General features: G+C 36.1%; 2 protein-coding genes across 2 annotated transcripts; one reads left to right on the forward strand and one right to left on the reverse strand.

Moving 5' to 3' along the window:
• The first annotated feature begins 1,008 nt into the window (after nt 1-1,008).
• On the forward strand, nt 1,009-3,924 carry LOC137711205 (methionine gamma-lyase-like). The gene is made up of 2 exons (XM_068450416.1): nt 1,009-1,892; nt 3,214-3,924. The coding sequence occupies exons 1-2, from the start codon at nt 1,097-1,099 to the stop codon at nt 3,789-3,791; spliced, it is 1,374 nt and encodes a 457-aa protein (XP_068306517.1). The 5' UTR covers nt 1,009-1,096; the 3' UTR covers nt 3,792-3,924.
• Nucleotides 3,925-12,453: 8,529 nt separating this feature from the next.
• LOC137709676 (cytochrome P450 78A6-like) lies at nt 12,454-14,683 on the reverse strand. The gene is made up of 2 exons (XM_068448663.1): nt 13,668-14,683; nt 12,454-13,334 (listed from the first exon to the last, which is right to left on the reverse strand). The coding sequence occupies exons 1-2, from the start codon at nt 14,658-14,660 to the stop codon at nt 12,708-12,710; spliced, it is 1,620 nt and encodes a 539-aa protein (XP_068304764.1). The 5' UTR covers nt 14,661-14,683; the 3' UTR covers nt 12,454-12,707.
• Nucleotides 14,684-15,474: the final 791 nt, after the last annotated feature.

Raw genomic sequence — 15,474 nt, forward strand, 5'->3', positions numbered from 1 at the left:
AATTTTTTTTTTCAAAAACTGTTTAAAATATGTTCAAATCCCACGAATTCTAACTAATATATAACGTGTACAAAATCAAATGTAATAAAAAATAATGTAACAATATCAACAATATGTATCATATCAAACATACCAAAACTGCAAATAAACATACCTATCCACAATTTTTACAAATTCAAATGTACCCAACAATAATATACACATATATGTTGTACTTGTACCTAATAGTTGTTTCTCAACAATTATAAGTTAAAAAAAAAAACAGCAAAGAAAAACAGTTTGAAAAAAAGAAAAAAAAAAAAAAAAAAAAACTAGACAGTACATTTTATGTTGGATCCCCAACCATTTGGGAAAAAATCCATAAAAACAAACAATTTGGAAAAAGAGATATTTAATGTTTGTCGGACATAAACAAATTAGTTTGATTAAAAAAATATATTAAAAAAATATATAATAGAGCTAATAACTAATATCTCCACTACTAGCAAAAAGGAAATATGATAAATTCGAAAAAATATATAATAATGAAATGTACTTTAAATTTATAAAAAATACCGAGGTAGTTATTAGTTAAGAAATTGGATCCCCTTCGGATCCATATATACTAAGCCTGCTAAGCAGACAATACAGGCCGTTGAAATTTGATCTAACGATTACAATTATTATAACTTTTAGAGAGCCTCCTATTTGTAATCGTTGGATCAAATTTTAATGATCTAGATCGCTTGCTTAGCATGCTCAATTTTATTGGATCCGGTTCCATTAGTTAAATCACTTTACTCAAATCTTAAAAAGACACCATTCTTTAATTTAAAAAAAAATGAAAAAACTGTAAGTGATTCTTATTTTCTCTGAAAAAATTATTAAAAAAGGAAAAAAGAAAAAACGTGTATGCACATTAATTACACCGCAGCAACAGAAGGGATTCCAGATTAACCGCAGAAAAAAAATTGACCAGATTCACTGTACCTTTCAACCTCTGTTTACCTATATATAGAAGATATTACATTCCCCCGAAAGCACAAACCATCTCCTCCTGTCCCTTTGATATACCTCCCCCCAATCCAATCCTAAACTCCCTTAGCAATCACCAAACATGGCTGACACCAAATCCCAAGGATTAGTCTTCCCCACCACCAACAGCAAGAAGAGAGCCGAGCACGACGACATGGACAACGACGACTACGTTGCCGCCAAAAAGTCTATGTTGCTGTCCTCGGCTGCAGCTGCGGCCTGGGAAGACCCAGCCGCGGCATTAGCCAGTGCTCGCCACGAGTTTGGTGAGCACGGTGGTGTCAACATGTCGATTGAGGCTTCCGCCACGTTCACCGTGATGGAGCCCGAGACTCTTCGCAAAATGTTCTCCGGCGAGCTTGGTGCCGACCGCGATTTCTTCATCTACAGCCGCCACTTTAACCCTACCGTGCTCAATCTCAGCCGACAAATGGCGGCCCTCGAGGGTACGGAGGCCGCCTACTGCACGTCCTCTGGGATGTCCGCCATATCCTCCGTCCTGCTCCAGCTCGTCAGCAGCGGGGAACACATCGTCGCCGCCAGAACCGTCTATGGCGGGACCCACGCCCTCATGTCCCACTTCTTCCCCAGGGCCTGCAACATAACGACAACATTTGTGGACATCAGCGACCTGGACATGGTGAGGAATGCCATCGAGGTCGGGAAGACCAAGGTTCTATATTTCGAAGGCATGTCGAACCCGACTCTAACCGTCGCCAACATACCGGAGCTCAGCCGCATCGGCCACGAGAAGGGGGTCACGGTTGTGGTGGACAACACGTTTTCTCCCATGGTTCTCTCTCCGGTGAAGCTTGGTGCTGACGTGGTTGTTCACAGTATTTCCAAGTTTATTAGCGGCGGTGCTGATATCATTGCAGGTAAAAATAGTAAATATTTTCCTTACGTTTTGTGTTATTTTCTTTACCCTCTACGGTTGCAAAAATTATTGATAATGACAGTAATATCAACACCTAGCATTTTTAGTCCAGATAAATATATATTTTATAATATAAGTGGATTGATAGTAGTATGTTCCCGTACAGCGTTACAACACATTATAAATGTGATTTAAAAAATGTAGTCTAAATATTTTAATAAAATATGAAATCTAATAACGCTCACGATGATACCGAACGCGTCACCTATAATTACATTAAAAGATCATATCTTTAAATTTTACGTAAAATTTGTGTTCAGTGGTATTATTTTATAAACTACTTTTCGCAAGGGTGGGGAGGGATAGGTTTGGTTACATGTGAGGGCGTTACTTTTGTGACTTGTGATTCATATCTTGCTATACTGCGACAGCAAGACAGGTGTTTCTGTTCGTTTTTGTTGGGTTGTGTATTTTCAGGTAACTTACGTTTATGTTTGTTTGTGTTTTTCTTAGACTGTTTGTTTGGTGTCAGTTTCAATCTGCAACCTAAAAATAAAAAAAAATAAAAAAAAGGAGTCGAGGTGAGAAATTAGGAATTGTATTCTTCTTACTAGAAGAATCTTTTATGTGATGCTTGATTTGATTTTTCATTTTGTTACTTTTTAAGAAAAATTAATAAAAAAAGTTTGAAAATTTTGAATTTTAACGATGAGGACAAAATAAAAGATAAAATGAATAGTACCAGGATTGATTTTTTAGTATAAAAATATAATTTTTTGTTAAAGTAAACAATACCGGAGTTTTCGTTAAAGTTCCCTATTTTCTATGGTCATTGCAAGATTCTATGTGATGTGATGTACAAAAATTAAAAGAAAAAGGTAAGAAAAAAACATCAATTCGAATAAGGATAATGTTAAAAGGATTAGATTTTAAATTAAATTTTGTAAACTAAATAATATGATTGTTGACAATTGAATCATTATTTAAACTTTGATTAATATGCTTATATTTTTATTGATAACATATAATTTGATTTACGAATTTAGTTTAAAAATTTAGTTTTCTTAGCATTATTCTTTGAATAAAGGAGATCAATCATTTATTTACTAATGTCGTTGTAAATTTTAGGTCAATGCATTAGGTCACTTCATAAAAGAAAGAATCTTAATCGTATATTTAGCATTTTCCTCTGTAATTAGATGGAACCCATCCCACCACTTCTCGCTAGTGTGTTTTGTATTTTTTAACCCATTTTAAGTTTTCTTTTGTGATTGGCAACAAAAATGCTGAACTGTTTTTATATGTGGCATCAAAATTTCCAGGTGTTGTGTGTGGACCTGCAAGCCTGGTGAACTCCATGATGGACCTGCACCAAGGCTCCCTGATGATCCTGGGCCCCACAATGAATCCCAAGGTGGCATTTGAGCTCGCTGAGAGGATTCCCCACTTAGGGTTGAGAATGAAGGAACACTGCCACAGGGCAATGGTTTATGCCCAAAGGATGAAGAAGATGGGCTTAAAAGTAATTTACCCGGGGCTCGATGACCACCCCCAGCACGAGCTTCTCAAGTCAGTGGGAAACAAAGATTACGGATACGGAGGGCTTCTGTGTTTGGACATGGGGACTGAGGAAAGAGCCAACAGGCTCATGAATCTCTTGCAGAACTGCACACAGTTTGGGTTCATGGCTGTGAGCCTAGGGTACTATGAAACCCTAATGTCCTGCTCTGGAAGTAGCACAAGCAGTGAGATGAATGATGAGGAGAAGGCTCTGGCTGGAATCTCACCGGGGCTGGTGAGGATGTCGATCGGATACATTGGGACGTTGGAGCAGAGGTGGAGCCAGTTTGAGAAGGCAATTTCTAGAATGCAGGATTCTGGTTTGTTGAATAACAAGTGAATGTAAAAATGTGTTTGGTGGTGTCTATGAATGAGTGTCTAAGAGCATATAGCTGTGTTGGTTGTTGCTCTTGGAAAAGTAGATATCTCCTCTGGCCAGTTTCGGACAATGAATCCTAACTATCCTTTCTATACTTCTACCATTGTTTGTATATTATTGCGTGAATGCTTTTATTAATTTTTGGCATAGGGAATGCGTTTAGATTATACTTGGGTTAAAATTTATTTTGAACTAAATTATTTGTCCTTGATTCTTTTCTGGGTTGTATAGCATTTTGTCAAACGGGTTTTGAATTGATCGTGTTTTAATTTGTTGTCAATTGATGTTCTAAAGTTTTTGGCAAGGGCATGAGGACGAGACTCCGTTCTAGTGTTGAGTCTAGTAAGTTGAGTTTCCGTCAATCTCTTAAATAGTAGATTGTTTTTTTGACCAAAAATGTGTTTAAACACAATTTTTCAAGTGGTGGAGTTTTACGTCGTTAAACCGTTATGCACTCCAAGTTGATTTGCTGCTTCCGCGCACTTACTGTTGTAAATTAGGATTGATCTGTTCTCGTGATTTAGTAGGCACGAGTGTAATGTTATTTCGATCACGCAATCTAGTTTAGTTAGACAAATTTGTGTCCAATCCCACTGTATTTCGACACCCTCGTCCGATTCCCTTTCAGTTCCTTGTCAGCTGCCTGAGTCTTCATTTACGAGCCAATGCCCCGAAATGGTTTTCAGAATGAATATTCTGGTTCTTCCTTGTTGGGCACATTGAGGCCCAAGAAAAGCATGTTCAGTTGTCCTTAAATGGAAATAGTTCAAGGTGTTGGGTGCACTACAAAAATGTTTGGACGCATACAGACCATAGAGCGCAAACGCAATATGAACTGTTGAGTGTAAAATTAAACATAGCCCAATTTGACTAAATAGAGCACAAATGATGAAATCTATAGGGTACAAACAATACTATCCCAACTTTATAAAATCAATTGAGGTATCATGTAGGATACACGAGACAATTGTTTTCTAGACGTTAATGAATGAGGTCCAAAACGGATCCTAAGTATAGCCAAATGAAATGTTGGTAATCAGCATTTTAGATTGGGCGGTTGCCTCTCTCCCTTGCCCAGGTCTTTTTTCCACAAACCCTAGCCCCTAGCTGCCCGTTCCTCCTCTTGGTTGGGTCAGTGGCAGCCTTAATTAAGATCGTTCTAAAACTTTCTGCTTTCCTTGTTTTCGTCTCAGATTTGGTGTTTTTGTTTTTGAGTGAGTCACCTTGTTTTGAGCTTTGTCTCAATTTTCATGAGCTTGGTCTCAGATTACAGCAGTTCTCGTCTCAGATTTGAGACTCATGCTTTCTTCCTCTCCAATTAGTGTTCCTATCCACAAGTCAGTCCACGGGCCTCTGCCACTCGGCTCATTGAGTGTTTCCTCCATGAATTTCATTTGGAGACATGTTTTGGGTTTAGGTGTATCTTAAAGTGCAATTTGCACTATTTGGTAGGATTATGAGATCGCTCATAGCACGAGTGGTTTGGGCGTCTCTTAAAGTGCAATTAGCACTATTTGGTAGGATTATGAGAGTGCTCATAGCACGAGTGGCTTGTCCATTTCCATTTCCGTTCATCTAGTTGGTTCGTTGGCTCTTCCTCTTTTTTTGTCAAACAATAGATTTTGCCAGATTACATGTTAGATTAGTTACCAGCAGGGTTTGAGCCCACACCATCATGCAATGACTCAATACCTTTCCATCATTATAGTAAAGGGCCACTTGCAACCCCATTTTTCAAATATAGGGTTTTATGTTTTAGGTTTGTTATGAGAACTCCTTTTGGGCTACTTCTTGTATTTCTTATGTGCTGGGTTGTAATCTTACTTTGTTGTTTTGGATTGTCTTTGAACATTCTTAACCTTCTATTAGCTTTCTATTGAATCAAATTATATTGTTTGACCGAAATAAGAAGAAGAAATGTTGCTGATAAGTTTTAATATATGATTTAGTATATTATAGTCCATCAATGTGTATGAGCTTTCAAGTGTTAACCCATTAAGAAGTTAGTACGATTCTAATTAACAACATTCATAGATTATCTTTTCAAAAACTTCATTAAAATAAAAATCCGTTGAGCGCTTTGATTGTCATTGTGAACATTTTTTGTTTTATTGACAACGTTGTGGTCATCCATCTATTGCCACAACTATATAATTAAATGAGTTCTTTTAGTAGAATTTGAACTACATGATTGCTAGCCCATTGTGAAGCTAAGTCCATCCCTCCATCTTAGTATAAATAATATCGTTTGTTAAAAAAAAAAATATTGTAGTTGATCAAAATTCTAAACCAAATTTTATAAACCAAATGATGTGTATGTTGATGATTGAATTATTAATTAAGTATTGAGTAACGCACTTATTTCTTGTTGGTGATACATCATTTGGTTTGCAAATTTGGTATCCCTAACATTATCCTTGAATTATTAATTAACTGTCGATTAACATGATTATTTTTTATTAGTAACATATCATTTGATCTGTAAATTTAGTTTAAAAATTTGGTATCTAGATGTGCTGAATTGTCAAGGACTTGGGCTTGAGGTATTTATATGGCTAATTCTCATCTAGCAAACATAACGTCTAACAAAGATTATCCAAGACATGAAAATCATGCATTGCATGCACCCGATATGTATATATGTGTAAGATCTCATTACAGACAATGCGCATATTCATTTCTAAGATAGGATCCAAAAAAGACCACACAAATCTTAGCGATAAAAATCTTGTCATCACAAACTAGTTTGTTTACAAAATCGACAAGCGCATCGTTCAGCAATCAACGATCCCCTGGCTGCTTTCCTAACTACAATGATATTGCCCCAAGGTACGTACAGGTACAGCCAAACGACAAACATAAAACTGATGAACCAACAGATTAATTGAGAAAATAACCTTACATATGTATAAAAACTAATGGCAATGCATCGCAAAAGATTTGATCTGGACTTGACCAAATACCATCCCTTTATTGCTAAGACATGCGGACGACAAATAAAACAGCCAGGTCTTATCTGTTAGGAATAGTACTGGACAAAATATTTGCCAGCGTTCATCATCGTAGCTTTATTTGTGTCGTTCAATCCATGTCCTCTCTTACCTAGTTGCTTATGACTAGTTACTATCGTATTTAATTAATCGAAATGACTCTAAGTGCAGACAAACGAAGCAAAATAAGTTGATGATTATCCGTTGAATATTTCAAGTTATAGAATATATGTATATATGTATATATGGTTTTGGATTTTAAAAATTTTGTAGACATGATCCTTATGGTAAAATATAAAACATAAACAGTTGGATCGTTGAAATATATTATGAAGTGAATTCTGCAAAAATATGTGATAAAACGTGTGTTCCGGTTTCCTAACCCATTTATATGATTAATATATGGATATAAGAAAAGTGAATTACAGTTAGTCTTTTGCCTAACCAGTATGTCTTTCAATTGATAAAATATATGTAAATCAACATGCCTTTTGATAAAAGGCGTGGCTTTTGGTGAAATCTTGTATCTGTTAGCAAATAGGCATGACCTTTACCTAAATGGTTTTGCATCAGATATTGTTGGGATGTTTGAGTAGAAAATCATACTTACCCATCTCACATTGATAAAGTGCAGGTTTCTCACACACTTAATAACACTTGACTTTCCTCACTTAATTAAGTTAAGAAATGGGTCGAGCAATTACTTGATTAAGACCATGATAATTATATATTTAATTATCAAAGACTAGGGTCTTGGGCCTTTGGGTGAATTCAATTAAACATTTTAATCTTGTTTTAATTTTATTAAAATCAGATTTTTTGTTAATTTCAGTCATATCCTTTCCTAAAGAATAAGTCTGATGAGAAACGGTTTGTAAGAGCAGTGACAAACAGCGGAGAAAAAGAGTCTTAAGCGACTAGAGAGATGAAGAAAAGCAGTGAAAGTGAAGACGGAGGTCGAAGTCGAAGATGCTAGGCTGCGAAGTGTCTCGATACTCCACTAAAATTGCCAGTAGCTTAAACTAATGAAGAAAATTGAGGTTTCACATAAAATCAATAGACGATATAGAGACTAGCCCAACTTTCCTGTAAGCTCATGCAAAGTTCATCCTCCCATCAGTGTGTGATTAATTCACAACATGCCCTTCATCTATGGCAAATTTTTAAGTCAAACACGTGGACAACACAGACGGGGTGACATGAAGCACTTGTGACCGTTAGCTTCACATGTGGACAACCTACTTTCTGATACTATGAATAAAGTTGAGGTTCCACCATAAAATTAATTGGCAACATGAGAATTAGCCCAACTTACTCGTAAGCCCATGCAAGGTCTCTTTTCTTATCAATGTGAAATTCATTCTCAACACAACAGTAAACGCAAGAGAAAGAAGGGAAAAAGAAGAAAGGGAGAAAGGAACATGCAAAGCAAATAGAGAGAGATAAACGGTGGTCTTAGAATTGTTCATGGGTTGGGATTTTGTTTTTGGGAACTTTAACAAAAAGCTTCTGGTATTGTTCACTTTAACAAAAAACCACATTTTTACACTAAAAAGTCAATCTTGGTACTATTCACTTTACCCTTTATTTTGTCCTTATTGTTAAAACTCAAAGTTTTCAAGCCTTTTTCATTAGTTTTTTTTATTTTTTATTTATCAAGTGAATAAGTAATTAAATCTTAAAGGGTAGAGTGGTTAAATAATAAAATATTGTAGTTTTTGTTAAAATAGCTAGCAGTGTTGAGATGGTCATGCTAAATTGGCTAGGTATAATAGCTTTTGGACATTTCGCTAGCTAAACTAGCAAAATTTTAGCTTGAAGGGTTAGAGATGCTCTAACTGCTCACACCTGTTGGTATGATGTTCAACATGTTTTATATAAACACATCATTGCATGACAAAGAATATAACATCAACCCCAAACTTCCATACTTGTCTTCCTATTGAGAACCACATTGATTTTCGCTAGAAATCAAAGTCCCACTGCAAGGATTTTGATTTAGATAGTTGAATCATGGTGAAGCGAATGCTTAACAAACTACAAGCATTTTGTAGAGCTGAAAATCTGTTTCAAAGACATTGCAATCCGTAAGCTTCTATCTACTCAACAAGTTAATGAATTCCTATTGAGATGTTACTGTTCTTTGTTTTCTGTCATTTGCTTTCAGTTTGTATTGCAATTTATATTCAAATTTTAATTTTGAAACACATACATATATACTTGTTATGTTCTTCATTTTTGTATCTATTAGATTATATTGTGGTTTTATATATTATTATTACATCAATAATATATTGAACATTGTTGATCCGTTTCCAACATATATATTTATAGTCAAAGATAGAAATTCTTGGATTTATGAAAGATGAACAACTACGAAAGAATTTGCCAATGATGTTTACATTAATCAAGAATGAAAGTTGGCTGCTCGAAGACGATCAGATACCATCCTAGTTTCAACCATAAATGATGCTGACCAGGGATCGACGAATGTTACATTTAGGACTCCACTGACACCTTATGAGAAATTAAAGTTTTATAGATTCCGAGGAAAATATGCTCGCAAAGCTGAAACTTAAAGGAATTGACGGAAGGGTACCACCAAGAATGGAGCTGCGACTTATTTTGACTCAACACAAGGAAACTTACTAAGTCCAGACGTAGTAAGGATTGACAAATTGAGAGCTCTTTCTTGATTGTATGGGTGGTGGTGCATGACCGTTCTTAGTTGATGAAGTGATTTGTCTAGTTAATTCCATTAACGAACGAGACCTCAACCTGCTAACTAGGTATGCATAGGTCATCCTCCGCAGCCAGCTTCTTAAAGGTACTATGACCGCTTAGGCCAAGAAAGTTTGAGGCAATAACATGCATATGATGCCCATCATTGTCAATGAATCAATACGTTAAGTTACCTCTCTTTTGTCTCTCCTTTTTTCTTAAAACCCTAATTCTAATTATAAATGTGGTATCCCCCTCCTCCCTCTTTCTCCATAGCTGCTGATGCGTCCTCCTCATCTGTTTGGCTCCTATCTATCCAGCCCACCATTGCTTACTTCCTCGAGCTAATCTTAACTATTTTCTTTGGACTTGTCAGATGAAGCTATTATCCTTCTTTATATGTATATCATTTTCAATCAATACATTCATAATTAAGTTCTAAAACTTTGGGTGAGGGATTTTCCATGTCCCAAATTATTGAAGAATACATCACATTGGAGATTAGAAATGCCCTTTATAATCATTACAGAGGCATATGAATGAGACTTATAAATGATTCCCCAAGCAAGGATTTAGGGTTCCCTTCTCACATCCTTTTTCAATACTTGTAGAAGACATTTCTAATCAAAAAAAAGAAAAAAGAAAAAAAAAAAGACATTTCAAATCCCTCTTATATATTACACTTTGTTATCTATTTCTTAATAGCTTAAACTCAGTTTCTTTCACCCGCAAATACCTCTCACTCTCCTGGTTTTTTTTCTGCAATTTGACTCTCTAAAGTGTCTTTTACCTTTTATATTTCCTAACTACAGTCACTGTCGCCGCCTCCACAACCAAAACCGCCCGGACGTGTGGTCAACAAAGCCAATCAGCCGATATATTTGTATTAAAATACTTCTTACTTTTGCACATTTCTTTTCACGCTTGCATATTCCCCTCATCTCGAGAGATTTTTCTGTGTGGATCATATCGTTTGTTGAAAAAAAGCCAAGAATTGAGTTGTACCCAAAAAGGATCAACAAAACTACTAAGTATTCTATTTGAAAGAAAATAAAAGAATTATTATTGACATTCAAAAAATCTCATTATGTACTTCTTATAAGTGTAATTTTTTTCAAATATGAAAAATTTAGAGCGCGACTAAAATAAAATCACCATAAAAATCTTAGGAAATTGGACATAGATGTTTGATTCTTACACAAACACGACCATCATTGTGATGCCAACGGTGTCATAAGACGGTGTTATAAGGATAATTTTGACCATGATTGTGATGTTGATAACATTTAGTTCAATAACACGATATCATATATTAACTCTATACATATGTTAATCACTCTGCACATGAATTATTGACCGACATGTGCTTTCATCCTAATTCATTTGCATGTATTCGATATGCCATAAGCATATACGTGGGTAGGGTCTCATCTCATCACAGACAAAGGGCATATTCATTTGTTATAAGATCCAAAAAATGATTTCATACAAATCTTACTATAAAAATCTTGTCGTCACAAGCTTGTTTAGAAAACCGACATGGTCATCGTCGCAAAAATAAACATCGCTGGGCCGTACAGGTACAGCCAAACGACAAACATCAAACTGATGAAATCAGAAGTTGATTGCCAACCTTACGTGCAAAAGATTGATTTGGACTTGACTAAACACCTCTTAATTACTAAGACATGCAGACGAAATAAATACACATGTATACCATTTTAGTAGTATTTCTCACAGGGGCTGGTCCAGAGATTTTTGAGGTTTGGGGAGACGCTAAAAAATATGTCCTCACTTCATATAAAGAAATTATTTGTTTTTACACTTAAGACATTGATAAAATTATATTTAGAAAAACACTTCAAACTCAGTAATTTAGAAATACGGAAAAACTAATTTATTTTGTATCGAGAGAAGGAAACCAAAAAACTTCAGGCTTACAAGTAGATAGATTATGAGTTTTGTCTTCCATTTTAACTTTTAAAGTGTTTTTATATAAATCGTGAGGTGTTTTTTCTTATTTACTAACCTCGTCAATATAAGACTAAAAAAATAATGATATTTTCGAGTCTTTAAGGATATGTGTAAGTAATGAATGAGCACGAAATTAAACATTTTGATGGCACGCCATATGATTTGTAAATTTGGTCTAAAAATTTAGTCTACACATTACCCTTTGTTGAAGATTAGACTTGAATTGGAACAAATGTTCAAAAATAGCAACCTACATAGTTACTAGCTAGTAATTAAAAATAAATTAACAACCAAACAAAAATTTGTAAAAATTGAAAAAAATAAGCATGCACATAGCATTTCGAACTTAGGACCTAATTTTAAATACAAAAATCATTGCTTCTAATTAAACTTCTAATCATTTAGCCAAATTTTATAAATTTATACTGTTATGAAATTTTTTTTTTTGTAAAAATTAGAATTTAAATAAGCACATATGGTGTTTTGAACCCAATATCTCATTAATTTCAAACAATAAAATCACCGGTTCTAGTTAAATTTCTTTGTCATTAGAGCAAATTTTATAAATTTATACTCTTATGAAAACATATATAAATATGCCACACTAATAATTTTGGTACCCCTAATTTTTTTGGGCCCCAAACGGTCGACCTGCCCACACTGGACCTGGGCCAGCCCTGATTTCTCATCGTTCAACATAAAAGCTTCATTCAATCCACGTTCTCTTCTCTCAACTAGTTGCTCATCTGTAATTTTCACGCTAGCTAGTTCTGTCTAAGTTGGTGCATGAGATAACTTTGAGAGGTTCTTAAAATTGTAAACTATCAAGGCAAAAACCTATTGTTTATTTTTTATTTATTTATTTTTTTTATAACAAAGGACAATTTGATTGCTATTACGAAAATAAACACATTACAATTAATAAGTCTTAGTCTAGTACTATAACTTATGCTTTATTGTAAGGATCACAAGCCTGACACATACTAATATTGTACGATCGAAATTAGTATATACAACCTGATGCATTAAACAAGACTTCACTTGAAGGTGTACTTCTTACAAAGAACTTCTAAACATGTATATCCTACCAAATTCTCGTCTTTGGCGGTTGGCTATGGACAAAAAGATGAACACTCCGAGTCTCGGACAAAGGGTTTTTCCGGCTGGATGTAACCGGCATGCTTTAATTTGTTTAGTTGCGCCTGCGAAGCACTTGGACAGTGAGAGGGTTAGCCATTTGGCATGAAAGCCTCATCACTTCGGACAGGTCCACCGGGGCATTAGGATCCGACTTAAACCACTCAAACTCATATAGCAACAGCCCGACCCAGTAGTTTACTGTAGTCAACCCCAATACTTTCCCGGGGCAGCTCCTCCTACCCGACCCGAACGGTGCCAACCTCAAGTCAGACCCGAATACAGAGAACTGAAAGTCAGCTTCCTTGTTATTGGACACAAATCTCTCAGGCTTAAAGTCTAGTGGATCCAGCCACACTTCTGGGTCCCTGGTTATGGCCCACATGTTCACCATTGCTGTGGTCCCCGCTGGCACGTGATAGCCATCCACTATGGTATCTGTGATGGACAAGCGGGCCCAAGATAGAAGTGGACCCGGGGGATGCATTCTCAGCACTTCTTTGACCACCGCTTGCAGGTAAGGCAGGGATTGAATGTCGGATTCGACCAACGATCGTGATTTTCCCACGACGCGATCGAGCTCCTCGTGAACCTTCGATTGGATATTATGATGCATCACCATCCTTGCAAGGATCCACTCTATCAAAACGGCTATAGTATCTGTTCCTCTGAATATCATCTCCTATTGTATGAAATCAAAACATGCAACGTTAATAAATTTAAAAAGACCTGCTAAATATAGTTTATATTGAAAGTTGAAGGAAAAAGAAAATGCAAAACCAATTTACAACATAATTTAAAACTTTGTACTACTCTGTTTTTTTGAGAAACATCACACTATTATACATAAAAGCTATATTTTATACTAATTTACGTTAAAAAATTGAAGAGTTTGAACTCAATATTGAAAAAGAATATCATAATCACCTAGACAATCCACTACTTCTATCAAACATAAAATTAGACAAAATAAATATGGAAAATTAATTTAAGTGTTCGAGAATTTTTCGCTTACCCAAAGAACTGAAATCATATCATTGTCGCACAACTTATCAGCTCCATCAAGAGATAGAAGAACGTCGACAAAATCATTGTTCCTAGGACCGGTTTGGGCTCTATGCTCCTGAATAATTCGGCTGACGAGCCCGTTCACTTGAGGAACGAGTTTGTTGCATCTAAGCCGGATGCTCTGGAGGTCCAGGCCAGCAAGCCAAGGAAGGTGATCGGACCAGTTCAACTTTCCCAACATATCATAACCTTCATCGACAAGTCGACTCAGCTCCTCGGTCTCTTCATTCGATGAACTCAGCTCGTATTTACGTCCCAAAACTGAGCACATCATGCTGTTCAACGAAGCCTTCCTAAGTACGTCGCGGACAAGGAAGCTGTTATTACAACTTGTCGAGATAAGGGACACCATTTGATCAGCAATCCTGGAACGGAGACCCTCGGAAGTGGAGATTTGCTTCGGGCAGAAGAGGTGGGTGGCGGCGATGCAGCGGAGAGTACGCCAGTAACTTCCGTAAGGAGCGAACCCGATTGCTCTGTTGAACATGAGACAGTATGCTGACTCTTTTATTGGACGGTTGGCGAAGACGGAGCTGTTGAGGATTTCCTTAGCTACGTCGGGGTCGCATGTGACGATGGCGCGCGTCTCGCCCATGCTAAAAGCCATGAGCCTCTTTGCGCCGAAAACCTCCGCCGCTTTTGTGAGTTTGTGGTGAGCTAGGTTTGTCATGAGGTTCATGCTTCCTATGATTGGAAATCCACGTGGCCCGGGAATTGGGTTGGAGTTAGTGATTTCATTTTTTTCACGAGAGTTTCTTCTCTTCCATCGAATATTTCCCCACGCTGGACCTCCGGGAGAATAAGCCCAGTAGAAGACGGCCGCGCCTAGCCAAGCTGCGGCCGTGCAGAGGAACGCAACGACGGTGGTTGTGGAGGATAAGGCTTGGCATTTGGAGATGATAGCCAAAACCCATAAGCTCTCATCGATTTTTTTTTCCATGGAGGGTGGAAGAGAAAGTGTTGGTTTCCTTTTTTGTGTTGAACTATGAAGTGGGATTTTTGGGTTTATATAGAGTTTTGCAGTCACAGGTAATAGCAGGGTTTGTAGTGTGATACTGAAAATATAAAAAAGATAACCGTTAATTTGCAAAATCAAATTTGGAAATTTTTTAAGAATAATGCTAGTAAATTTGTAGTCTAAATGACATGGTAGTTAATGATTGAATTATTACTTAAGTATTGATTAACGTGTTTATTTCTTATTTGTGACATTTTTTAATTTGCAAATTTAGTTTACAAATTTAATCTTTCTAGTATTAACCAATTTTTAAACCAAATTTGCAAACCAAATGATGAAGTTGTTGATAATTAGATCATTACTTAAGTGTTGATTAACGTGCTTATTTTTTATTGGTGACATATCATTTAATTTGTAAATTTGATAAAAATTTGATCTTCCTAATATTATTTAATTATTCATATGGAAGTCACGGAACATTGGAGATCTTGGCGCAGAAATCATTTTCGTAACAGACAAGGGACATGCAGCAATCGTGTGACTCGACGCTCATTTCAAGTTTAAGCCATGGTTCATATTGTGATTTTTTGGGCAGAGACTCGGAATGGTTTATATTGGCATGTTTTTTTTATTTTTTATTTTTTTTTATTCTGAACAAAAGATATTATCTACACTAAGGGGAAGGGGTGGGTTTAGCCTTATAATGGGCTAACAATAATGTAGTTCAAATTCGTCTTTGACAAGAATCGAATTTAAAGTTTCTCACTTATAAGTGAAAAGTAATACCATTAAAACA

Source organism: Pyrus communis, chromosome 12 (assembly GCF_963583255.1).
Source record: "Pyrus communis chromosome 12, drPyrComm1.1, whole genome shotgun sequence".
NCBI classification, from domain to species: domain Eukaryota; kingdom Viridiplantae; phylum Streptophyta; class Magnoliopsida; order Rosales; family Rosaceae; genus Pyrus; species Pyrus communis.

Bases quoted from the DNA above. Each gene is read 5' to 3' on its own strand.
- LOC137711205 (XM_068450416.1), top strand. From the start codon at position 1,097: ATGGCTGACACCAAATCCCAAGGATTAGTCTTCCCCACCACCAACAGC. The intron at 1,893-3,213 runs GTAAAAATAGTA...CAAAATTTCCAG, and splicing joins CGGTGCTGATATCATTGCAG to GTGTTGTGTGTGGACCTGCA.
- LOC137709676 (XM_068448663.1), bottom strand. From the start codon at position 14,660: ATGGAAAAAAAAATCGATGAGAGCTTATGGGTTTTGGCTATCATCTCC. The intron at 13,335-13,667 runs GTAAGCGAAAAA...TTCATACAATAG, and splicing joins ATATGATTTCAGTTCTTTGG to GAGATGATATTCAGAGGAAC.